Below are 26,735 nucleotides of genomic sequence, written 5' to 3'. Positions count from 1 at the left end.
CAGGCTGAAAGGAATACAAACATCTCAAAAATGAGATCGACAGGAAGTGCAAAATGGTTCAGCAGGGATGGTAACAGGACAAATTTAAGGATGTAGAGGCATATATGACTAGGGGTAAGACAGACACTGCCTACTGGAATACTGAAGAGACCTATAGACAGTCTGTACGAGGGCGATGCACTTGCGGGCAATATTTTGAAAATGGAAGAGAACGTAGATGAGGATAAAATGGGAGATATGATACTGCGTGAAGAACTTGACAGTGCTGAAAGACATAAGTTGAAACAAGGCCCTGGGCGGAGACAACATCCATTAAAACTACTGATAGCCTTGGGATAGCCAGCCTTGAAAAAACTCTGCCATCTGGTCAGAAAAATATATGAGACAGGCAAAACACCCCCAGACTTCAAGAAGAATATAATAATTGCAATCCCAAAGAAAGCAAATGTTGACAGGCGTGAAAATTACCGATCTATCAGTTTAATAAGTCATGGCTGTAGAATACTAACATGAATTCTTTACAGTCGAATGGAAAAACTGATAGGTGCTGACCTCAGGGAAGATTAGTTTCGATTCCGTAGAAACGATGGAACACGTGAGGCAATACCAACCCTACAATTTATCTTAGATGATAGATGAAGGAAAGGCAAACCTACATTTCTAGTATTTGTAAACTTAAAGAAAGCTTTCGACAATGTTGACTGGCATACTCTCTTTCAATTCTGAAGGTGGCAGTCTTCAAATGCAGGGAGTGAAAGGCTATTTACAATTTGTACAGAAACCATATGGCAGTTATAAAAAGGGAGGAGTGAAAGGGGAGGAGTGAAAGGGAAGCAGTGGTTGGGAAGGGAGTGAGACAGGGTTTTAGCCTATCCCTGGTGTCGATCAGTCTGCATATTGAGCAAGCAATAAAGGGAACAAATGAAAAATTTTGAGTAGGAATTAAAATCCAGGGAGGAGAAATAAAAACTTTGAGGTTAGCCAATGACATTTTAATTCTGTCAGAGACAGTAAAGGGCCTGGAAGATCAGTTGAACAGAATGGACAGTGCATTCAAAGAGGGATATAAGACAAACATCAACAAAAGCAAAACAAGGATAATGGAATGTAGTCAAATTCAAATTGGGTGGTGATGACAGAATTACATTATAAAATAAGACAATTAAGGTAGTAGATAAGTTTTGCTATTTGGGGAGCAAAATAACTGACAATGGTTGAAGTAGAGAGAATATAAAATGTAGTCTGGCAATGCCAAGGACAGCATTTCTGAAGAAGAGAAATTTGTTCACATTGAGTATACATTTAAGTGTCAGGAAGTCTTTTCTGAAAGTATTTGCATTGAGTGTATCCATGTATGGAAGTGAAACATGGACGATAAATAGTTTAGACGAGAAGAGAACAGAAGCTTTCGAAATGTGGTGCTACAGAAGAATGCTGAAGATTAGATGGGTAGATTGTGTGACTAATGAGGAGATACTGAATAGAATTGGGGAGAAGAGGAATTTGTGGCACAACTTAACTATAGGGTGGCAAACAAAATGTGTTACCAATTGTTTCTTTTACAATTTACGCCGCACATTAGATACTCCGCTGGGATCTCTACAGCAGTACCAGCAGAGCTTGGAAAAACAAATGAGTCATGAAATGACATGTAATTCACGATACTGCCACTAGGAGACTAGTAACCAGCAATGGCTGACAATGGACGACTGACGACACAGCAACGATCGGCAATTGTGTTACTTTTTCATGAAACGAAAAGCCTTGGTGTGACTCAGAGGCATTTTTGACAACAGTTTAACACACGATAGGTCCCTTGCAAGAAGACCATTCACAGGTTGTACGATAAATTTGTACAGGAAGGAACAGTATTGGATCCGAAGCGACCTCGGCCTAAGCCTGTTTGTTCGCCGGAGAATATTTAAGCAGTACGAGTTGCTGTACAGAGAAGTCCCGGGAAATTGTGTAGAAAGGCAGCAGTGCAACTGGGAATATCCAGTCGCTCCATTCAATGCATTCTTAAAAGTGGCCTCCACATGTACCCATACAAGATGACCTGTGCACAGAAGCTCACTGAAGAACACAAGCAGCAGAGACTACTGTTTGCTCAGTGGGTGGAGGATAGGGAAGAAACTCTCAACAACGTTTGGTTTTCAGAAGAGGCGCATTTTCATTTGGATGGCGTGGTTAACAAACAAAATGTACACTTTTGGGCCACTGAAAACCCACAAGTGCTTCATGAATGACATTATGCTCCGAGGATTACAGCGTGAGCAGCAATTTCCAGTCACGGACATACGGGACCCTTTTTTCTTTGGAGAAACTGAACAGCGAACATTATTTGAGCATGCTTTGCAATAGATTCATTCCACAGCTACTTGTTACTGCCTTGCCCTGCACCACACAGTGATTCATGCAAGATGGAGCAAGGTCACATACTGCAAACACTGTGTTGGAGTTTTTACACGAGCATTTCGACATGCGGATCATTTCACTCAGGTTTCCAGGTCGCTTCAATGATGGACAAAATTGGCCCCCCAATAGTCCAGACCTCAATCCATGTGACTTTTCTTTGGGGGTACCCAAAGGAAAAAAATTTCCTGAAATGTCCACGTGATTTAATGGAGCTCAGAAGACTTATTCTTTAAGCTTTCAGTGAAATTAGGGAAGACATGTGCCATAGGGTACTCACTAACTTCAGCGTTCCTTTGAAGAAAGTTAGGAAACAAAATGGTGGGCATATTGAGCATGTACTGAGTTAGAACAAATCTCCATGAATGGCTTTTCATTATAGTATATGTTCCTTTCAGATTGTATTGACAATAAAGTTTATATTCAAAAACAAAATGGTAACACATTTCGTGCACCACCCTATAGAAGAAGGGACTGGTTGGTAGGACAGGTTCTGAGCCATCAAGGGATCATCGATTTAGTATTGGAGGGAAGGGTGGAGGGTGAAAATCAGAGGGAGACCAAGACATGAATACACTAAACAGATTCAGGAGAATGTGGTTGCAGTAGTTACTCGGGGATGAAGAAGCTTGGACAGGATAGAGTATCATGGAGAGCTGCATCAATCCAGTCTTGCCACTGAAGACTACAACAACAACAGAAGGGGTGGATGTGCTTTGCAACCAGTTTACAATACTTCTTTTGTGACACAGTGCCTCACACGGGTGCCCACGTGGTTGTTTCCCAGAGTATAATGGAGGCCCCGACAGTACAGGAGTCAAGAGGCTGTTCCCCTTGTGGGTGACAGAAATGCACCCTCCCAAAGGCACGATGAAGGTATCAGGATTCATCAGACCACGCAATGCTCGGCCATTGTGCCAACATCCAGCGCCAATAGTTACATACCTATTTCAGTTGTTGTCGATGTCATGGCGTGGGTCATCAGTGGCACAGACTCGTCATTAGGAGTGTTTGGAGCATTGTGCATTCAGACACAATTGTATTCTGCCCAGCATTAATTTCTGATGTTAGTTACACCACAGTTTGTTGCCTGTCTTTTTTTACCAGTCTGCCCAGCCTATGATGTCTACCATCTGTGATGAGGAGTACTTGCCCAACCCCATAACGTCTGGCCATGGTCTCACCTTTGTTTTGCCATGTGTTGAAGACAACTGCCATAGTACTACTTCAACACCCAGCAAGCTGTGCAGCTTCCAAAGGCGCTCATACCAAGCCTTCAGGCCATCAAAATCTGCTCTTGGTCAAACTCAGATTGTGCGCATTTCCTATTTTACAACAAGACAAGATGCTCACTGATACTCCATGCAACGTGTGTGTGTGTCTGACTAGAAGACAAGGTGATATGCTATTGCCTGGATGAGTTTATACTGATAGTAGATCAGTGATCATAATGTTTTGGCTGCTGTGTATATGGATTTAGTATTATGACTTCCAAGTGGATGCTGGGCAATGCCAAGGGAACCATTCTGAAACATTTGAGGCAATTGTAAAATGCATCAATTTATTACAAGGGTGTGCCAGAAAATAATGCCTCCAAAATTTTGATTCTGTTCATTTAACTGTGTCAGCACGTGAGAAAACCCTCAGACAACAGAGCACCAATTCAAATAGTTCATCCACATGTGGAGCACCCTCTTCTTCAGCATGACAATGCCAGACCATACACAACTTTTTTTTTTGCACGTGCAACAGTCTGACGTCTTTGATTCATTATTACTGATCATCCTCCATACTGACCCGGTTTGAGCCAATGAATTTTCAACTGTTTGCAAAACTTAAACAACACCTTCAGGAACTCAACTTTGATAGTGATGAATTATAGTGTGAGCGTAGGTGAGGCTGTGGGTCTGCCAACGAAGTCAAGCATTCTACAGTGACGACACCAACAACCTGGTGTCTCACTGGGAGAAAGGTGTTCAGTACCACGGTGACTATGTTTGAAATAAATATACAAACACGAAGAATAAATATGTTAAATATTAAGTTTGTTTTAACTAAAATGCTTCAATAATTTCCAAATAGAAATTATGTGTCATTACTTTCCAGCATGTGCTCATGCCCAAAATATACACCAATTAAAAATTAACATTTAATTAATTTGGCAAAGAAGGTGGCTTTCAACTGATACAATGTTAAGGTCATAGGGAAGTTCAGTTCATCAACTAACACAGCACACAGCATATGAGAAGACTTCTTGTAGGTAAAAAGTTACGTTATGGGCACCATTTGGATGTTTTGGTTAACATTAGGCTGTGCTACTGATCAATTTCTTACCATATTCTTTACTTGGCTTTCACATTTCTAGACTTTGTCAGCTCACAGCCACACTGCCACTTTTGAACATAGGCTAAGCCTTGAGATGCACTATGAATCAAGACTCCCACTCCAACCAATGTTACAAGGGGGGAGTGGGTCTAGAACCACATTTTAACCTTGTAGCCTTTGAATAGTTCTCCAGTTTAGGTCCAAAGTCAATGGATCTTCAAACTGCTTTTCATTTACATGATGTGTGTTGTGCATACATATCATTCTGAATGCCAAACCATCATTACATCAGGGGTCAAAGCCAAAGCCTGAACTGTGTTGGGTCTAACCACTCTTTTACTGTATTTAATAAAATTTAGTATATTTATTCTCCTATCATTTCCTCACAGTGATTGTTTAGGATTACTGTTGTGATAATGCTTGTCAAATGAATTGCAGGCTGTTCACATAGTTTGTATAATCTATAATGAAGTACTCACATATATTCAAATGCAAATGCTGCATTAATGCTATCCCAGTACTTCTGCAGTTGCACTCAAGATGGATGTTGAAACAGATTTTTTCCAGCACAGATAGTTCACAAGTAGTTTGCGTGATTGTGTCTGTGCGCTCAATTCTCATTTGCAGGATAAAAATACTAGTGGCACCAAGTGAATTTGTTTGCTCCTGATAGGTGAATACCCTACAACCAGTTGCACATCAGATTTCAAGTGACATGTATTTGTAAGATTATTTACACCAGTAACTGTAACATTGTGACAGTTCCACAAACAATATGCGTAACAATGTGCAGCAAATACAGAAAGTGACTATGAACAAACCTGTCAATATTTGATGTGTAGCCCCATGGCTTCATCAAAACTTTGCTGCCAACATACAAATTCATTCTGCTGTGTAACAATTTATGCTTCCATGTGATATTTGTCTGAAATTTAACTTTACTGTTGAGAGTTCCACTTACATATGGTTCACATATTCAAAGTAAACAAAATGTACTTCTCAGATTAGAGACCATGCAAGTGTCACTTCAAAATTATTTATAAATAATTTATTTTACATTATCAGTAAATAAATTACAATTCTCATTCCATACCACAATACAGTGCAATAATGAATTAATTGCAGCCATACCATTTATAAATTTAATGGCATTGCTAAGGTTCACTACACTACACTACACTGCACATTAAGGTTGTCATTCAAAAGAAGTGTATCATAGCAGAATATACCCACTTTATGGCAACCAGTTTATCAGTATCATTGGGTTGTGCATTAAAAAAGTTTTCCATGTTTACTAAACATTAAATTGAAACTCTTGCTCAATTCTATGTGATGTTTAATACAAGGCTTATTTCAATGCACTGTGCAAAATGTCATATTTAAGACAGTAAGTTCATCACTTTAGTAAACCAAATTATTCATGTTTCCAGCTGTATGACATCAATTGTATGTATTCACGCATCACACTGCACACAGAAATTAATGAAACCCAGTTAAGAAATACAAGTAAGCTACTTACTATCAAGTGGAACTCAGTTTGTACTTCATCAGTTTCCTCTTTTTTTATCCACTTACTTGGCTCCTGCTCCATTGCTTTAGTTCTACAGTCTGAAAAGTAAAAGCAATCAGATAAGAAAAGTTTTTGGCCCACTCAGTTTCCGTTTTTACCATGAGGTATAGCTCAAAGGCAGTATTTTCACTCATATATTGCGTGCAGTAAATGGGTGATTACACAGGAAACAGATTCAAAGTGGCTGAGGAAAAGTGTGTTCATTGATATAAACTCATTCACATTTTGCAGATCATAAAGAGTGAGAACAATCATAAAATAACATGCAATGGAAACTGGAGCATTTAAAGTTGCTACTGCTTCTTTGTAACACTGGCTCATGGATACCATCCTGTTGTGACAATTATGGAAGATGTGTAATTTTGTGTGCATGGATTAACTTCAGCATTACAAACAATCCCAGCAGTCAATAGATTGCATCGATATTACTTAATAACATCAAATATTTCATTCTATACTTGGTTCATTGTGTTAATTTCAGTGTGATAGGGACATGAAGAAAATCCGGACATATGGATTGTTTATCAGTGAATCCCCCCATGAACCATGGACCTTGCCATTGGTGGGGAGGCTTGCGTGCCTCAGTGATACAGATGGCCGTACCGTAGGTGCAACCACAACGGAGAGGTATCTGTTGAGAGGCCAGACAAACATGTGGTTCCTGAAGAGGGGCAGCAGCCTTTTCAGTAGTTGCAGGGGCAACAGTCTGGATGATTGACTGATCTGGCCTTGTAACATTAACCAAAACGGCCTTGCTGTGCTGGTACTGCGAACGGCTGAAAGCAAGGGGAAACTACAGCCGTAATTTTTCCCGAGGACATGCAGCTCTACTGTATGATTAAATGATGATGGCGTCCTCTTGGGTAAAATATTCCGGAGGTAAAATAGTCCCCCATTCGGATCTCCGGGCGGGGACTACTCAAGAGGATGTCGTTATCAGGAGAAAGAAAACTGGCGTTCTACGGATCAGAGTGTGGAATGTCAGATCCCTTAATCGGGCAGGTAGGTTAGAGAATTTAAAAAGGTTTCATGGATACGTTAAAGTTAGATATAGTGGGAATTAGTGAAGTTCGGTGGCAGGAGGAACAAGACTTTTGGTCAGGTGATTACAGGGTTATAAATACAAAATCAAATAGGGGTAATGCAGGAGTAGGTTTAATAATGAATAAAAAAATAGGAGTGCGGGTTAGCTACTACAAACAGCATAGTGAACGCATTATTGTGGCCCAGATAGACACAAAGCCCATGCCTACTACAGTAGTACAAGTTTATATGCCAACTACCTCTGCAGATGATGAAGAAATAGATGAAATGTATGACGAGATAAAAGAAATTATTCAGATAGTGAAGGGAGACGAAAATTTAATAGTCATGGGCGACTGGAATTCGTCAGTAGGAAAAGGGAGAGAAGGAAACATAGTAGGTGAATATGGATTGGGGGGGAGGAATGAAAGAGGAAGCCGCCTTGTAGAATTTTGCACAGAGCATAACTTAATCATAGCCAACACTTGGTTCAAGAATCATAAAAGAAGGTTGTATACCTGGAAGAATCCTGGAGACACTAAAAGGTGTCAGATAGATTATATAATGGTAAGACAGAGATTTAGGAACCAGGTTTTAAAATGTAAGACATTTCCTGGGGCAGATGTGGATTCTGACCACAATCTATTGGTTATGAACTGCAGATTGAAACTGAAGAAAGTGCAAAAAGGTGGGAATTTAAGGAGATGGGACCTGGATAAACTGAAAGAACCAGAGGTTGTAGAGAGTTTCAGGGAGAGCATAAGGGAACAATTGACAGGAATGGGGGAAAGAAATACAGTAGAAGAAGAATGGGTAGCTCTGAGGGATGAAGTAGTGAAGGCAGCAGAGGATCAAGTAGGTAAAAAGACGAGGGCTAATATAAATCCTTGGGTAACAGAAGAAATATTGAATTTAATTGATGAAAGGAGAAAATATAAAAATGCAGCAAATGAAGCAGGCAAAAAGGAATACAAACGTCTCAAAAATGATACGACAGGAAGTGCAAAATGGCAAGCAGGGATGGCTAGAGGACAAATGTAAGGATGTAGAGGCTTGTCTCACTAGGGGTAAGATAGATGCTGCCTACAGGAAAATTAAAGAGACCTTTGGAGAGAAGAGAACCACTTGTATGAATATCAAGAGCTCAGATGGAAACCCAGTGCTAAGCAAAGAAGGGAAGGCAGAAAGGTGGAAGGAGTATATAGAGGGTTTATGCAAGGGCGATGTACTTGAGGACAATATTATGGAAATGGAAGAGGATGTAGATGAAGACGAAATGGGAGATAAGATACTGCGTGAAGAGTTTGACAGAGCACTGAAAGACCTGAATCGAAACACGGCCCTGGGAGTAGACAACATTCCATTTGAACTACTGATGGCCTCGGGAGAGCCAGTCATGACAAAACTCTACCATCTGGTGAGCACGATGTATGAGACAGGCGAAATACCCTCAGACTTCAAGAAGAATATAATAATTCCAATCCCAAAGAAAGCAGGTGTTGACAGATGTGAAAATTACTGAACTATCAGTCTAATAAGTCACAGCTGCAAAATACTAACGCGAATTCTTTACAGACGAATGGAAAAACTGGTAGAAGCCGACCTCGGGGAAGATCCGTTTGGATTCCGTAGAAATGTTGGAACACGTGAGGCAATACTGACCTTACGACTTATCTTAGAAGAAAGATTTAGAAAAGGCAAACCTACGTTTCTAGCATTTGTAGACTTAGAGAAAGCTTTTGACAATGTTAACTGGAATACTCTCTTTCAAATTCTGAAGGTGGCAGGGGTAAAATACAGGGAGCGAAAGGCTATTTACAGTTTGTACAGAAACCAGATGGCAGTTATAAGAGTCGAGGGGCATGAAAGGGAAGCAGTGGTTGGGAAAGGAGTAAGACAGGGTTGTAGCCTCTCCCCGATGTTATTCAATCTGTATATTGAGCAAGCAGTAAAGGAAACAAAAGAAAAATTCGGAGTAGGTATTAAAATTCATGGAGAAGAAGTAAAAACTTTGAGGTTCGCCGATGACATTGTAATTCTGTCAGAGACAGCTAAGGACTTGGAAGAGCAGTTGAACGGATTGGACAGTGTCTTGAAAGGAGGATATAAGATGAACATCAACAAAAGCAAAACGAGGATAATGGAATGTAGTCGAATTAAGTCGGGTGATTCTGAAGGAATTAGATTAGGAAATGAGACACTCAAAGTAGTAAAGGAGTTTTGCTATTTAGGGAGTAAAATAACCGATGATGGTCGAAGTAGAGAGGATATAAAATGTAGACTGGCAAGGCAAGGAAAGCGTTTCTCAAGAAGAGGAATTTGTTAACATCGAGTATAGATTTAAGTGTCAGGAAGTCGTTTCTGAAAGTATTTGTATGGAGTGTAGCCATGTATGGAAGTGAAACATGGACGATAACTAGTTTGGACAAGAAGAGAATAGAAGCTTTCGAAATGATGTGCTACAGAAGAATGCTGAAGATAAGGTGGGTAGATCACGTAACTAATGAGGAGGTATTGAATAGGATTGGAGAGAAGAGAAGTTTGTGGCACAACTTTACTAGAAGAAGGGATCGGTTGGTAGGACATGTTTTGAGGCATCAAGGGATCACAAATTTAGCATTGGAGGGCAGTGTGGAGGGTAAAAATCGTAGAGGGAGACCAAGGGATGAACACACTAAGCAGATTCAGAAGGATGTAGGTTGCAGTAGATACTGGGAGATGAAGAAGCTTGCACAGGATAGAGTAGCACAACAACAACAACATCAGTGAAACTGCATTTTCAACATAGGCATTACCTTGAAACTTACTTCATCTGTATTCATTCACGGATGTATGCTCAATTTACAGGAAGCGCATCATTTTAGAATCTTTACCTGCTATTAAAGGAAACCAATACCTGCACTGTAGACTGCACATTGCAATGCGGAAGTTCTCATTCTTCATTACCATCAAGATTAAACATTGGTTAGCATTTTCTAACAAAACTGATTTACTGAAACGAATTCATACTAACTGTAAATATGATGAATGATCTATTGAGTTCTGATGACATGTAATGCTTTATGTTAGACAGATTATAGTTAATCTGTACCTTGTGATGTTACAGTACTCTTATACAGAACTCCATTAAAACCCACACACTACAACAAACTGGTATTTACATATGATTACACGAATAGTAACGACACGAATAATCAAAGTACAGTGATAACTAACAAAATGCAACAGAATTGCAGCATTTCCTTTCATGCGAACATACTCAAACCATGAAATGATGTAGTAACTGTGGGCACTTTAAAAAATGCTTACGTTAGCCCTAAAATATGGAGCCGCTATATGTCTACATCACATCACAGAAAATTATCATCACAATCATTATTACTGCTAAGTAAGTCAAAATAACCGTACTAACATGGACAACCTTTGAATTTCACTGTCCGCCTTTTGTCGTTAGCCACGAAGTATATGAGGAGATTACTTCGTAGACAAACTGCTCCTAACAGCACGTCACACACTCAGCCGTTTCTTTTACTAAGATACAAGTAGCGATTTTACCGGTCAGTCCAAAAACAAGCACTAACAACTCAGGTATTTAGTTGTTATGAACATAACCTGAAAAATTACAACATTCACACGCCGTCACCAAGCACACTATATGTGATGTGATCACAATTAAATACAGAATAAAATCTCATCCTTATGTACCCATTAAAAATTAAATCATAAAAAAAGACAGCAGCCTCAAACAGCAGAGTCATCACAATATATTCACGAACTATTACCCTCATCAAACTCAACTGTTACTGTGATAGAAATTAAGTACCATGTTAATTTACTTCCGAAACACATTTCTTCACTTAATCTTGTTTGTAGTTTATAAACGCTTATAAATTACCTGGAGAATGTCACACACAAATTTCCACAACACCACGAGGTTGCTGCTGACTACACAGTACACGAAGGGTGACAGTATGTCAGAACCAGCAGATGACTGGCGTCTAAAGCTAGCGAAATGAGGGATGCTCAACTACCGGACTTCCCGATAGATGGCTCTACCAGCGTCCAGCTGATTACTGTCGTCTGTATTGACCGCCATATTCGAATTTGGCAAGAAGTTTCTCTCTGTCTGTACGGTGTATAAGGAATTAAGTATTATCGAAATGGTGATTTCTTGTTCCGCTTTCAATTGTACGAAGCGATGGAGTAAGGAAAGTGAATTACCATTTCACAGGCAATAGGACTACCGATACAATACGATAAAAATACAGACTTAGTGCGTTTGCTAATTCGATGTTTTTGAACAGGTTTCTTCTAAAGCACCCAGAGCTGCTAAAGAAGTGTATTACTTCCGTGAAGCGGGAAGGTTTTAATCCAACGTCTTGCAGTTCTCTTTGCGGAAACCATTTCCGACAAGATGATTACATAGTGAGCCCTGGAACGTGGAAGAAACGTTTCAAACCCGAAGCAGTGCCATCAGTTTTTTACTTTCCGACTCATTTGATGCCACCAAATAAACAGCCACGATGACATGTTAGGATTTTGAGTGACAACGAATGCTTCTCCATTTGAGGTAGCTAATTAATTTCGTTGCTATGTGTGTGCTTTTTACTTTTGTGAATTTATTTCGTACGAACACAAATGGGCTACATAGGTCTAAGCAATGTTGTAATACAGGTCCATATTTTTGTTTTTAGCGTTCTGTCATAGAATCTGTGCTCGATTTGCCCGCTGCAGAACCTACTGATTGCGTGGAGAATGTTGTCAATGAGAATTCTTCCGTGGAAAGCATGTCCCAATTATCCAATGCAGAAGCTGCGAATTGTGTCAAAAACGTTAGTATAAGGATGTTTTCACACGGCCGAAGTTTTCTTATAATATTTTTTCATCAAGCATTGAGTTATTTCAATCATATATAACGAAATTATTTCTTTGTTTCAGAGTACAGTTGGTTCTTCAGTAATTGATTGTGGTATACAGTCGAAAGTAGAAATGGAAGACAAGGCGACCGAAACTTGCAATTTTTTCTCAGACATTGTGCACGAATTAAAACGTAAACTGAAGTGTGTCTGTGAAAAACTTCGAAGAAGAGAGAAGAAAGTATTTTCCATGGATGACATCATAAGTTCATTGAAGGAAAATTATCTTCCTAAGAAGTTACATAATTTCTTCAATCATCAGAAAGGAACACAAGTGGAATTAGTGTGCAATTAAGTGAACAACTCTCTCTCGTCAAAGGGTAATAGGTACACAACAAATGTGAAAATGTTTGTGATGACTGTGTACTTTTATTCACCAGCAAAAATTAATGCCTCTGCCCCATAAATCATTGATTTCCAAATGGGTGGCAAGTGTAGACTGTGAACCTGCCTTCTTAAAAGATTTTTTTAAGTACATTGATTTGAACCCAATTGTAAGGGACCAGTTCAGCGATTCATGTCTAATTGTAGATAGTATGGCAATTAGGAAGCAAGTAGTTTGGGACCGAGGAACTAAGCAATACACAGGGTTAGGCATCTGAGGCTCTGACTTTCATGCTTGTCTCTATTAAAGGCAAATTTAAATACCCGATTGCATATTTCTTTATCAACGGTGTACAGGCAAATAATCAGGACACACTGATAACATCTGCTTTGAGAGGCTGCATAGTTCTGGCATTAGGGTTTGGTGTGTTACATGTGATGGCTGCAAGGTAAATATAAGCACTTGGCTGTACTTTAGATTTTTCCAAGGGTGATTTTAAAAGCCACTTTCCTCATCCTGTGGAAAAATACAATGTTTATTGTATCTTTGACATGGTTCATATGATTAAGTTAGCCATAAATGCTGTAGCAGAAGTATCTATCGAGTCTCCAACTGGCATTATTAGATGGCATTTCATTGAGCAATTGAAGAAGGTACAACAAGAAGAAGGTATGACATTTGCCAACAAACTATCAGGACAACATATAAGTTATGTAAATAGAAAAATGAATGTTTCATTAGCTGCACAGACTTTGAATTCTAGTGTGGCAGATAGTATAGAGTTTTTGAGGAGGGTTGGTGATCCAAATTTTAAAGGAAGTGAAGCAACAGTAGAATTTTTGTATTATATTGATAGGATTTTTGATATTCTGAACTCCAGAAATCCATTAGGTAAACGGTATAAGAGCCCCCTGAGACTTGACAACAAATCTTATTGGCTTGGTATTTTCAGACACTAAAAATTATATCAAGAGCTTAAAAATTATTGGTGTTCCGTTGCTGCTCCATGCAAGAAGTACTTTTGCTTTTGGGATAATTTTCGATATGCAGTCAGTCAGGCACATAGCTCTGTCAAGTATGCTTCGTGTTGAATCTCCTCTGAAGTATTTGCTGACATATAAACTGTCACAAGATCACTTAGAGCTTTTTTTCCTGCATTCGGCCCAGAGGTGGTTGGAACAACAATCCAAATGCATACCAGTTCAAATGTGCCATGAGAAAGTTGCTCTTCGGTAACAGTGTCACTGTAATGAATGAGAATTGCTCAAATTTTAATGTGTGTTGTTTGCCACCTGTTTATGATTTTCATGCAAGAAAGCATGTAGTAGAAAGTGATGAAAGTGCTGCAGAAAATGAAATAGAGAAGTGGTGTGCACGTCTTGATGATAAGATTAAGTCCTCATTTTACAAGCAAAACATAGTCTATTATACTGCAGAGTATGTGTCATTGCTGTTGTCAAGGCAGATCACATACAAAGACTGCCTTCACATACTGAAGCCACCAATAGTTAATTGTTAACCAGGGAGAACTGGTTAAAACAAGTGGCTGCGTATACTCTGTTGTAGAATACTCAGATAAACTGTTTCAGATGTTTGTGATTGCTGGGGATATGCGACGGAAATATATACAGGCCAAGATTTTGCATTCTGTTAAAAATAATTTTGTAGATTACCCATTTCCTGCTCTTGGTCATGATTACCATAATGAAATTGGGATTGAGGACTTACATCAGACTCAACTTGTTTGTAAGATTGCATCCCTGTAGTCCTGCATACGCTTAAAAACATATGGGAAAAAAATGTCTGCTGAGAAAATATTAAACAACAAATCAAGTATAAGGCAGAAGTTAAATAAACTCATATTGTTTAATCATGTATAGTGCTCAAATTGGAAAAGATTATGTAATGGAACATGCAGATGGGTGTGACATTTTGACAGTTTTTTTTAAAACTACTTTGTCCATAGATTTGTTGTTGTGTAATGATGAACTTCAAAGGACGAATCACATTGAAGTAAAATTAACTCTTTACATCCTGTGTAGATATTGGAACAAAATTCTAATTGTTTATTATATAAGCTTATTTTAAGATGTTTGGTGTTACAAAATATGCACTTCCATTAAAAACAGGTGATTTGTGTGAAATTAATGGAAAAAAAGTTCTGAGACTTATTTGACAGATGGCTTTCAGTGTGAGAAAATATGTCCCTCAATAACTATGTTAATTTGAATTTTTCACTTTAAGAAAACAGTTTAATCACAGGATGGGCGTGATCTAATGAAGTATGCAGTGGCCCTATGTTTCAAACAGTAATGTTTGTGGATACTCTGCAACATAAGAGCAATAAAATTGTTACTTTGTCAATTCTTGTTTTAATACTTCCTAGAATGAACACAATGTTCCAATTGATCGTAAGCATTCTTTTTACTTTAGAACCATTCTAGAATAAGGGAGCCTAAGTCAGGCGAAACCTAATTCTCTGAATTTTGTCTTTATTTTGCTAGGAGGTCTTTCTATTATATTTTCCTGTGTTGGAGGGGGGGGGGGGGGGAAGAGAATGCAAATAATCATATAGAATTATCTTTCTAGCACTACAAAGAAAAAAATACAGTGATTGCAGTTGCACTTGGCAATTTAGGAAATTTCAGTACTTGTTACATGCCTAATTTTCATCATTTACCTTAATTATACGGTTGCATTTTTTGCTGATTTGAACTGTGTACTAAATGTTAAAAATATTTTGTTGTTCATAGTAATAAAAGCATTTCATTTTGTTAGTTCATATGTCTCACATGGAACTGAAGTTATGACAACAAAGGAAGGAATTAACATTAAGGAATCTTACTTCACAGAAATTATGTAACAATGGTTACACTTTTTGCTAGTTAACGTTAACATAAACCATTTTGTTTTCCATTAAGAGTGAAAGAAGTTGCACGAGTCACGTGTACAACAAAGTTACCCATAGGGAACTAAAGTATTTTACGTTTGAGTTGTTGTAGGCTCAAAGTATTGTGCTCTTCATATTTCTATTTAAAAAAAGTTTGTTACTCAAATTCACAGACAATTTGGAATCTGTACATACATGTGTGTAGCAAAGTATTTTTCATGTGCCATGTGGAACCTTTAATTTTCTGGTTTAAATATAATTTATGTCATGAATTACCTTTAATACCAACAATGTCTGAATGCATTATTTACCATTTAGAAGAAGCAATATTAGTGTACAGAATAACAAACCTCGTGAAAAAGGGGAGAGATTGTTCTGTACAGAACTTGGAATGGCTCTTTATCAATAGCAGGTAAAAAGAAGGCTTCTATTAAATGTTCAAAGAAACCAGTCAGCACCTCTTAATTTACCATACAGGTGATACAGTAATAAAATAATTTACTTTTTCAGAATTTCTGGTAAGTATTAAAAGTGTGAAGACCTATTCAATTAGTATTTGCTTTACCAATAACCTGTAGTACAAGCACACGTAGAAGCAGGTAATTATGAGAGTAAAGAGTTATGTTAAAATTAAAGATACTGACTGGTATTACTTGCTCACAGAACATTGTAGTTGCTGTACAGTTAATGCTGTAAGTGGTGTACCCAATGTGATTCCTGGAGGACAGAATATTCTGTTGTCCTATGGGAGTGCACTGATACACCTATTGAAAGTAAGTTTTGCTGTGGAATAGTTTTATCAGATGTCTGTACCAGAAAACAAATCTCCACTGTGACACCCTTATGTTCTCGGTATGCTATTAGCTATTTATTACAGGAATACTCTAAACATGGAGGAGGGAGGGAGAGAGAGAATGTTACTCTCTTTCCAGATACTGTTCTATTTCTTCAAACCAATTCTGAATTCCTCAGGTTTTGCATATTATTTATTGTTCATTGTCCAGCAATACTTCTGTTGTTACCGGATAGTTTGTAATTTGGCACTACCTTTGTGCCACTGGTATTGGCTAGTGTACTTTTGCAGATAAGAAACTCTGTGGTACTAGAATGTCTTGTCAGTATAGAACAAATTCAGACAATATGGAACTTTTTACACTAAATTTGCAATATAATGACACCCTTGTCTCACACAGATTGTAGCAGCCATTGGGGTGCCTGTCTGGCTGGCTTCTGCAGCTTTCAGTTTCAGGTTTGGTTTTTGCTTGGGCCCTATACTGACAACCAGTCATTCCAGTGACAGACACCATCTCAAAGACTGGAACCAAGATTCACAGAAATAAAATTCCATGGTTATAATTCATAGTGCTCCGAGTTACCACCTGCCAATATAAACAAACTTCAGTTTTAAACTGAAGGTGAAATATGTCATATGTATTCAAACCACTACCACATTATTCTTCAAGCTTCTCGCATTATGGCTGTGTGATGTCTGCTGCTGCTGCTGCTGCTGCTGCTGACTTCTGGAGCTGTAACAGGAACAAAGAGCTTTGAGTTACCATTTGCCAGTTTACTCTTAAGGACTGTAACTGTACCTTCATTTTAAGTGAAAGGTGAAATTTCCCACACATGTATCCAAACCACTAGTACCTTATTCTTCAAGTTTCCCATTTTATAACTGTGACATCTGCTGCTGGTGGCGGTTTTCTGGAGCTATAACTGGAACAAAGTTCTGTGTGTTACTGACTGCCAAACTACATTACACACTTCAAATGTACCTGCATTTTAAGTGGAAGTTGAATTTCCCACACATGTATCCAAATCACTAGTACCTTATTCTTCAAGTTTCCCATTTTATAACTGTGACATCTGCTGCTGGTGGCGGTTTTCTGGAGCTATAACTGGAACAAAATTCTGTGTGTTACTGACTGCCAAACTACATTACACACTTTAAATGTACCTGCATTTTAAGTGGAAATTGAATTTCCCACACATGTATCCAAACCACTAGTACCTTATTCTTCAAGTTTCCCATTTTATAACTGTGTGACATTTGCTGCTGGTGACTGACTTCTGGAGCTGTAACAGGAACAAAGAGCTTTGAGTTACCATTTGCCAGTTTACACGTAAGGACTGTAACTGTACCTTCATTTTCAGTGAAAGGTGAAATTTGCCAAATGTGTATCCAAACCACTAGTACCTTATAACTGGAACAAAGTGCTCTGACTTACTGACTGACAATATACATTAAACACTTCAACACAAAACCACTAGTACTCTTAATGTAGCATAACAAATATATGCTATGCCCTACAGTTATATCTCCATTTTAAGGGAGAGATCAAATCTGCCAAATATGTACCCAAACTAGAATTACCTTACTGTTATAATATCCCAAGAATTAAACGGAGACTCATCTGCTGGTGTTGGTGTGCCTCTCGAATCCACTACTGAAACAAACATCTAAGATAAGAAAAGCATATTTTGGGACCAGTAATCTCTCATTAAATACAATAAATAACACGTACCCTGTAACAGGAAATTCAGGAGTTAGTACTGTTCATATTTAGAAATATAAGTTTCTCAACTTTGGACGCCTTCAGCCGTGTTCGCCTTTCATTTATAATGATACCAGTTTTAGAAAATATTCTTTCGCACGGCACAGAAGTGGCCACTATATTGAATTTTTCCCTCACCACTTTAGCAATATTTGGGAAAATATATTGATTTTCACGCCACCATGCCAGTGGATCCTCACTTCTACTAATAACTGGGCTGTCCATGTACCTTTGTACTTCCACAATAGCAGCTGACTGAGGAGTGCCCTGGGGCTGTGTTGATTTTACAATTGCATCACAGACACCCCATACTGACAAGGGATCAGTGGTGGTTGAAGTTGACACAGTTTCATGGCTCTGGCCTGTGTTTGTCAGTCTTCTGTCACCCATCTTTTCTGCTACTAGTTCAATAAGCTGTTTCTTTGCATTATCTGCTGCAACTCGGCTTTCAAACACAAGAGATTTAAAGCGTGGATCTAGTAGAGTGGCTACTCCTATAGATTTGCTCATCTCTACATTGTGGAAACGGTCCTTCAGGCCTGTTGTTAATTCTTCAATGATGGTCCTTGTCACACTGTTAAATGGCCTTTTCAAAAGTTCTGCACACACTGATAATAATCCCCTTGTCAGAACAATAACCTGAAAATTGGAATAAGTTCAATATAACACAAACAGTACAATATCTCAGAAATGATTATGCCATAATACCACAGCTAACATTTTAGCAAGAAAAAAGCTGCTTAACTTACTTGGCTGCCGGTAGGATATGACTCAGCACTAAGCTGTGTTGAAACCTGTGCAAATGGCTTCAACACAGAGCAGAGTTCTGAGCAGATGTTCCATTCCTCGTCTGTCAGTTGTTGAAAATCAACTGTGAATAGTACAATGAAGTCTTCACTGCATCTTTAATTTCAACTATTCGCTCCAACATACACAGAGTAGAGTTCCGCCTTGTTGGCACCTCCTGCACCAGTTTTTTAACATGACCTGCCCCATTATTTTGTTGTATGTCAGCAGTCTTTCTGTTGCCTTGCAGCTTCTCTTGAAGAATGCTACAATAGTTTTGACTTTCTGCTGAATTGACACAAAATGTTTTAGTGCATTCTGCACAATAAGATTTAGTGTCTGTGCATAGCACCCAAAGTGTTTCCACCGTAAAACGGCGGATACTGCATTTTTAATATTTGGTGCATTATCCGTCACAAGCTGCAAAACTTTGTCTGTCAGCCTGAAGTTATCTGTCGTGCCTATTAGAGATGCCGACAGATTCGCAGCAGTATGTGCACCAGACAATTGGGAACATCCTAACAACACCGATTGCAAGGTGAAATCTTCAGACACAAAATGCCCTGTCACCGCCATGTAACCTTCATTTGCTGCCGATGTCCAACAATCTGTGGTCAAACAAACTGTCTTCGCAGCTGACAGTTTGTCTACCACTTTCTCCTTTGCTGCTGTGTATGCTGCTTGCAGCATTACATCTGAAATATGCTTCCTGCTTGGTAACTCATAACCAGGATTAAGGGCCCACACAAAACCCCGAATCTTCAACGACTGAAAATGGTTGGAAGTCTTTAGTGAACAGCTGAAGAAGTTGCCCATCTATCTTCTTTTTCTGATTCACTCCGATCCTTTTGGAGAGGTACGATGTCATAGAACTTTGAACACCTTGCTGCATTGAGGGGGCTAGAGCAGCTCGCTCCTCTTCCACACTACTGGTGCCAAGGATCACCTCTACAGGAAGGGTTTCACCTACAGAAAAATAGGTTTCATATCAGCATAAGCACAATAGAAATGATGCCATATTTTTGGTGATATACATTACATTGTTTGCGTACAGTATTCTACATGGTACTTGCAGCTTCAATATTTACTTCATACAAGTTGACAATTGACTCAGTTTTAGTAATGACTATAGCTTCAAGTTTCTTCTTTAATCCTAGCAACACCAACACATTTTCATTTTCAATAATGTGTATTGGGAGGAAGGGAGGGTACTGTATTTCCACCCTAAAAAATATCTTAATTGTTGTTGACATATCATATTTTAAACAAATACTGATGTATAAGAAGGGCCCTGAACTTCAAAATATTCAATATGACTGTCACTGTGGAAAGTCACATGTACTATTCATGTGTCAAATTTTTGGGTTAAGTTTCACCACAAAATTTAAAACATTTATGGAATTCAGTTGAAGACTCCATTAAAAACAATTATCCTTTTCAAAATTTTAAAATATGAAACAGTATCTAATTCCCTCCCCCCCCCCCCCCCCCGGCATCAGGGTTACAAACAAATGATACACAGGAATGAGCACTGATACAATCCAATTAGTTACTAATAATTGCGAGACGACAGTTCATATATCACATAGTGGCATTTTATTAGCACTATCGTTATTACACCTGTAACAATAACTTCGAATTAAATAATTAAGTATTCCCGCACCATATGCAACATAATTTAATGTTTGAAAATGTCAAGGCAAACAGGTGCGGTGGTATCGACAGCTTAAGTAGTCACGACAAATGAAAACTTGCGTGTAAAAATGCACAAAGCACCACACTGTATAGCATGCTCTTATCTTAAAAAAATTAATAAAATAAAAAAAATAAATGATTATGCATGCACTGAAATAACCGTAATTGCAATAAATATATTTTTTTCATTACTCACCCAAATCTAGCTCCGAAGGTCTTTGTGAAGAGAAATTCACAATTAAATGTGATTTCTGGAGATGTTTCTTTAAATTCGTCGTCGATTTGTACGATAATTTCTTACTGCACAAAGTACATTTCGTAAACTCTCGATCAAGAATTTCGAAATATGACCACAGTTCGCTTGTCCTCGACCTCTTCATGTTGGCAACTATTGGTAGTAATAGCAACAATACAAAGAAAAACAAGAACGCGGAACGAAAGTCAATACCCTCTAACGCAACCAAAGGCCGGAAAGAGAGTGACACCTGTTCCGGAACACCAAGAATTGCAGAGAAATGAGACAATAGATTCCCGTTATTTGCCATCCCCTCTCCCCGATGGCCAGTAGCAGTACGAAAATATTTGTTCGCTCCAGTTACTACCCTCTCTGGAAATATCACCGGGATCTACGACCTTTAACTGAAGTCACCGAGTCAGGAACGTCTAGACACACAGTTATTCCGTTACCAACTCCCACTGGGTGGTGATAGCCCGATAACTGCCAGAGAACTAGAACTGCGAGCCAATAACGATAACTGCCAGAGGAGAATACCGATCTCTGACTGTTATTTCCATAGTCGCTCGAAATCCTTAGTAACTCTCCTTGTACTACCCGTCCAAGCTAAATTAACACGTAAGGCGGTGGCTCAAGGGATCGACTGTACTTGTTAATGCCTGTACTGCAGCTCCTATCAGCCACGGCTCGGACATTAACTTTATTTAATTGTTTATGCGAAAAGTAACGAAGGCCCCTCGAAATAGTACACAGTTCTTATCAACAGATGGCGCGCAGTCTCACAGTTATTCCCATGGTCTATAGAACGACTTCCAAATGCGCAGTACGATCTTCGGTCAACAGATGGCGCGAGGCACTGTTGACACTAAACAGTTATTGAAATAACTGCCAGAATCAGAGGAACGGTTATCGCAGTAACCGTTACTTCTCAGTAACAGGTTATTTCTATCAGTTACGTTATTTTTTGCCACCTCTACTGGGAGTTGGTAACGGAATAACTGTGTGTCTAGACGTTCCTGACTCGGTGACTTCAGTTAAAGGTCGTAGATCCCGGTGATATTTCCAGAGAGGGTAGTAACTGGAGCGAACAAATATTTTCGTACTGCTACTGGCCATCGGGGAGAGGGGATGGCAAATAACGGGAATCTATTGTCTCATTTCTCTGCAATTCTTGGTGTTCCGGAACAGGTGTCACTCTCTTTCCGGCCTTTGGTTGCGTTAGAGGGTATTGACTTTCGTACCGCGTTCTTGTTTTTCTTTGTATTGTTGCTATTACTACCAATAGTTGCCAACATGAAGAGGTCGAGGACAAGCGAACTGTGGTCATATTTCGAAATTCTTGATCGAGAGTTTACGAAATGTACTTTGTGCAGTAAGAAATTATCGTACAAATCGACGACGAATTTAAAGAAACATCTCCAGAAATCACATTTAATTGTGAATTTCTCTTCACAAAGACCTTCGGAGCTAGATTTGGGTGAGTAATGAAAAAAATATATTTATTGCAATTACGGTTATTTCAGTGCATGCATAATCATTTATTTTTTTTATTTTATTAATTTTTTTAAGATAAGAGCATGCTATACAGTGTGGTGCTTTGTGCATTTTTACACGCAAGTTTTCATTTGTCGTGACTACTTAAGCTGTCGATACCACCGCACCTGTTTGCCTTGACATTTTCAAACATTAAATTATGTTGCATATGGTGCGGGAATACTTAATTATTTAATTCGAAGTTATTGTTACAGGTGTAATAACGATAGTGCTAATAAAATGCCACTATGTGATATATGAACTGTCGTCTCGCAATTATTAGTAACTAATTGGATTGTATCAGTGCTCATTCCTGTGTATCATTTGTTTGTAACCCTGATGCCGGGGGGGGGGGGGGGGGGGGGGAGGGAATTAGATACTGTTTCATATTTTAAAATTTTGAAAAGGATAATTGTTTTTAATGGAGTCTTCAACTGAATTCCATAAATGTTTTAAATTTTGTGGTGAAACTTAACCCAAAAATTTGACACATGAATAGTACATGTGACTTTCCACAGTGACAGTCATATTGAATATTTTGAAGTTCAGGGCCCTTCTTATACATCAGTATTTGTTTAAAATATGATATGTCAACAACAATTAAGATATTTTTTAGGGTGGAAATACAGTACCCTCCCTTCCTCCCAATACACATTATTGAAAATGAAAATGTGTTGGTGTTGCTAGGATTAAAGAAGAAACTTGAAGCTATAGTCATTACTAAAACTGAGTCAATTGTCAACTTGTATGAAGTAAATATTGAAGCTGCAAGTACCATGTAGAATACTGTACGCAAACAATGTAATGTATATCACCAAAAATATGGCATCATTTCTATTGTGCTTATGCTGATATGAAACCTATTTTTCTGTAGGTGAAACCCTTCCTGTAGAGGTGATCCTTGGCACCAGTAGTGTGGAAGAGGAGCGAGCTGCTCTAGCCCCCTCAATGCAGCAAGGTGTTCAAAGTTCTATGACATCGTACCTCTCCAAAAGGATCGGAGTGAATCAGAAAAAGAAGATAGATGGGCAACTTCTTCAGCTGTTCACTAAAGACTTCCAACCATTTTCAGTCGTTGAAGATTCGGGGTTTTGTGTGGGCCCTTAATCCTGGTTATGAGTTACCAAGCAGGAAGCATATTTCAGATGTAATGCTGCAAGCAGCATACACAGCAGCAAAGGAGAAAGTGGTAGACAAACTGTCAGCTGCGAAGACAGTTTGTTTGACCACAGATTGTTGGACATCGGCAGCAAATGAAGGTTACATGGCGGTGACAGGGCATTTTGTGTCTGAAGATTTCACCTTGCAATCGGTGTTGTTAGGATGTTCCCAATTGTCTGGTGCACATACTGCTGCGAATCTGTCGGCATCTCTAATAGGCACGACAGATAACTTCAGGCTGACAGACAAAGTTTTGCAGCTTGTGACGGATAATGCACCAAATATTAAAAATGCAGTATCCGCCGTTTTACGGTGGAAACACTTTGGGTGCTATGCACAGACACTAAATCTTATTGTGCAGAATGCACTAAAACATTTTGTGTCAATTCAGCAGAAAGTCAAAACTATTGTAGCATTCTTCAAGAGAAGCTGCAAGGCAACAGAAAGACTGCTGACATACAACAAAATAATGGGGCAGGTCATGTTAAAAAACTGGTGCAGGAGGTGCCAACAAGGCGGAACTCTACTCTGTGTATGTTGGAGCGAATAGTTGAAATTAAAGATGCAGTGAAGACTTCATTGTACTATTCACAGTTGATTTTCAACAACTGACAGACGAGGAATGGAACATCTGCTCAGAACTCTGCTCTGTGTTGAAGCCATTTGCACAGGTTTCAACACAGCTTAGTGCTGAGTCATATCCTACCGGCAGCCAAGTAAGTTAAGCAGCTTTTTTCTTGCTAAAATGTTAGCTGTGGTATTATGGCATAATCATTTCTGAGATATTGTACTGTTTGTGTTATATTGAACTTATTCCAATTTTCAGGTTATTGTTCTGACAAGGGGATTATTATCAGTGTGTGCAGAACTTTTGAAAAGGCCATTTAACAGTGTGACAAGGACCATCATTGAAGAATTAACAACAGGCCTGAAGGACCGTTTCCACAATGTAGAGATGAGCAAATCTATAGGAGTAGCCACTCTACTAGATCCACGCTTTAAATCTCTTGTGTTTGAAAGCCGAGTTGCAGCAGATAATGCAAAGAAACAGCTTATTGAACTAGTAGCAGAAAAGATGGGTGACAGAAGACTGACAAACACAGGCCAGAGCCATGAAACTGTGTCAACTTCAACCACCACTGATCCCTTGTCAGTATGGGGTGTCTGTGATGCAATTGTAAAATCAACACAGCCCCAGGGCACTCCTCAGTCAGCTGCTATTGTGGAAGTACAAAGGTACATGGACAGCCCAGTTATTAGTAGAAGTGAGGATCCACTGGCATGGTGGCGTGAAAATCAATATATTTTCCCAAATATTGCTAAAGTGGTGAGGGAAAAATTCAATATAGTGGCCACTTCTGTGCCGTGCGAAAGAATATTTTCTAAAACTGGTATCATTATAAATGAAAGGCGAACACGGCTGAAGGCGTCCAAAGTTGAGAAACTTATATTTCTAAATATGAACAGTACTAACTCCTGAATTTCCTGTTACAGGGTACGTGTTATTTATTGTATTTAATGAGAGATTACTGGTCCCAAAATATGCTTTTCTTATCTTAGATGTTTGTTTCAGTAGTGGATTCGAGAGGCACACCAACACCAGCAGATGAGTCTCCGTTTAATTCTTGGGATATTATAACAGTAAGGTAATTCTAGTTTGGGTACATATTTGGCAGATTTGATCTCTCCCTTAAAATGGAGATATAACTGTAGGGCATAGCATATATTTGTTATGCTACATTAAGAGTACTAGTGGTTTTGTGTTGAAGTGTTTAATGTATATTGTCAGTCAGTAAGTCAGAGCACTTTGTTCCAGTTATAAGGTACTAGTGGTTTGGATACACATTTGGCAAATTTCACCTTTCACTGAAAATGAAGGTACAGTTACAGTCCTTACGTGTAAACTGGCAAATGGTAACTCAAAGCTCTTTGTTCCTGTTACAGCTCCAGAAGTCAGTCACCAGCAGCAAATGTCACACAGTTATAAAATGGGAAACTTGAAGAATAAGGTACTAGTGGTTTGGATACATGTGTGGGAAATTCAATTTCCACTTAAAATGCAGGTACATTTAAAGTGTGTAATGTAGTTTGGCAGTCAGTAACACACAGAATTTTGTTCCAGTTATAGCTCCAGAAAACCGCCACCAGCAGCAGATGTCACAGTTATAAAATGGGAAACTTGAAGAATAAGGTACTAGTGATTTGGATACATGTGTGGGAAATTCAACTTCCACTTAAAATGCAGGTACATTTGAAGTGTGTAATGTAGTTTGGCAGTCAGTAACACACAGAACTTTGTTCCAGTTATAGCTCCAGAAAACTGCCACCAGCAGCAGATGTCACAGTTATAAAATGGGAAACTTGAAGAATAAGGTACTAGTGGTTTGGATACATGTGTGGGAAATTTCACCTTTCACTTAAAATGAAGGTACAGTTACAGTCCTTAAGAGTAAACTGGCAAATGGTAACTCAAAGCTCTTTGTTCCTGTTACAGCTCCAGAAGTCAGCAGCAGCAGCAGCAGCAGCAGCAGACATCACACAGCCATAATGCGAGAAGCTTGAAGAATAATGTGGTAGTGGTTTGAATACATATGACATATTTCACCTTCAGTTTAAAACTGAAGTTTGTTTATATTGGCAGGTGGTAACTCGGAGCACTATGAATTATAACCATGGAATTTTATTTCTGTGAATCTTGGTTCCAGTCTTTGAGATGGTGTCTGTCACTGGAATGACTGGTTGTCAGTATAGGGCCCAAGCAAAAACCAAACCTGAAACTGAAAGCTGCAGAAGCCAGCCAGACAGGCACCCCAATGGCTGCTACAATCTGTGTGAGACAAGGGTGTCATTATATTGCAAATTTAGTGTAAAAAGTTCCATATTGTCTGAATTTGTTCTATACTGACAAGACATTCTAGTACCACAGAGTTTCTTATCTGCAAAAGTACACTAGCCAATACCAGTGGCACAAAGGTAGTGCCAAATTACAAACTATCCGGTAACAACAGAAGTATTGCTGGACAATGAACAATAAATAATATGCAAAACCTGAGGAATTCAGAATTGGTTTGAAGAAATAGAACAGTATCTGGAAAGAGAGTAACATTCTCTCTCTCCCTCCCTCCTCCATGTTTAGAGTATTCCTGTAATAAATAGCTAATAGCATACCGAGAACATAAGGGTGTCACAGTGGAGATTTGTTTTCTGGTACAGACATCTGATAAAACTATTCCACAGCAAAACTTACTTTCAATAGGTGTATCAGTGCACTCCCATAGGACAACAGAATATTCTGTCCTCCAGGAATCA

General features: G+C 38.8%; 3 protein-coding genes and 2 long non-coding RNA genes across 5 annotated transcripts in view; 2 read left to right on the top strand and 3 right to left on the bottom strand.

Moving 5' to 3' along the window:
- The window catches only part of LOC126108394 (zinc finger protein 429-like), a 96,838-nt gene extending 85,522 nt beyond the window's left edge, over positions 1-11,316 (bottom strand). Inside the window, exons 1-2 of the mRNA XM_049913605.1 lie at positions 11,226-11,316; positions 6,313-6,345 (exon numbers count right to left, since the gene is read on the bottom strand). The gene's annotated coding sequence lies outside the window, so the exon portion shown is untranslated. The remainder of the gene's footprint in view (positions 1-6,312; positions 6,346-11,225) is intronic.
- A 5,642-nt stretch (positions 11,317-16,958) lies between these two features.
- On the bottom strand, positions 16,959-17,550 carry LOC126108432 (uncharacterized). The gene is made up of 4 exons (XR_007523517.1): positions 17,473-17,550; positions 17,291-17,359; positions 17,109-17,177; positions 16,959-16,987 (listed from the first exon to the last, which is right to left on the bottom strand). It is a non-coding gene; the product is annotated as an uncharacterized LOC126108432 (long non-coding RNA).
- A 282-nt stretch (positions 17,551-17,832) lies between these two features.
- LOC126108393 (E3 SUMO-protein ligase ZBED1-like) lies at positions 17,833-21,187 on the bottom strand. Its single transcript, XM_049913604.1, has 5 exons — positions 20,694-21,187; positions 19,555-19,768; positions 18,766-18,919; positions 17,987-18,655; positions 17,833-17,905 (listed from the first exon to the last, which is right to left on the bottom strand). Exons 1-4 carry the CDS (start codon positions 21,040-21,042, stop codon positions 18,002-18,004), a joined length of 1,371 nt encoding a protein of 456 aa, XP_049769561.1. The 5' UTR covers positions 21,043-21,187; the 3' UTR covers positions 17,833-17,905; positions 17,987-18,001.
- Positions 21,188-23,529: 2,342 nt separating this feature from the next.
- Positions 23,530-25,075, top strand: LOC126108392 (E3 SUMO-protein ligase ZBED1-like). Its single transcript, XM_049913603.1, has 4 exons — positions 23,530-23,900; positions 23,989-24,142; positions 24,253-24,921; positions 25,003-25,075. The coding sequence occupies exons 1-3, from the start codon at positions 23,530-23,532 to the stop codon at positions 24,904-24,906; spliced, it is 1,179 nt and encodes a 392-aa protein (XP_049769560.1). The 3' UTR covers positions 24,907-24,921; positions 25,003-25,075.
- A 282-nt stretch (positions 25,076-25,357) lies between these two features.
- On the top strand, positions 25,358-25,949 carry LOC126108433 (uncharacterized). Its single transcript, XR_007523518.1, has 3 exons — positions 25,358-25,435; positions 25,549-25,617; positions 25,921-25,949. It is a non-coding gene; the product is annotated as an uncharacterized LOC126108433 (long non-coding RNA).
- Positions 25,950-26,735: the final 786 nt, after the last annotated feature.

The sequence above is a fragment of the Schistocerca cancellata genome, chromosome 11, assembly GCF_023864275.1.
Source record: "Schistocerca cancellata isolate TAMUIC-IGC-003103 chromosome 11, iqSchCanc2.1, whole genome shotgun sequence".
NCBI lineage: Eukaryota > Metazoa > Arthropoda > Insecta > Orthoptera > Acrididae > Schistocerca > Schistocerca cancellata.
Note: the sequence above shows the minus strand (reverse complement) of the source record. Positions and strands in the feature narration are given on the sequence as shown.

Coding starts and splice junctions, on each gene's coding strand:
- LOC126108393 (XM_049913604.1), bottom strand. CDS start 21,042: ATGGCAAATAACGGGAATCTATTGTCTCATTTCTCTGCAATTCTTGGT. Junction 18,920..19,554: donor TCAGTCGTTGAAGATTCGGG/GTTTTGTGTGGG, acceptor TTGAAATTAAAG/ATGCAGTGAAGACTTCATTG. Junction 18,656..18,765: donor CATATCCTACCGGCAGCCAA/GTAAGTTAAGCA, acceptor TCCAATTTTCAG/GTTATTGTTCTGACAAGGGG.
- LOC126108392 (XM_049913603.1), top strand. CDS start 23,530: ATGGCGGTGACAGGGCATTTTGTGTCTGAAGATTTCACCTTGCAATCG. Junction 23,901..23,988: donor ACATACAACAAAATAATGGG/GCAGGTCATGTT, acceptor TTGAAATTAAAG/ATGCAGTGAAGACTTCATTG. Junction 24,143..24,252: donor CATATCCTACCGGCAGCCAA/GTAAGTTAAGCA, acceptor TCCAATTTTCAG/GTTATTGTTCTGACAAGGGG.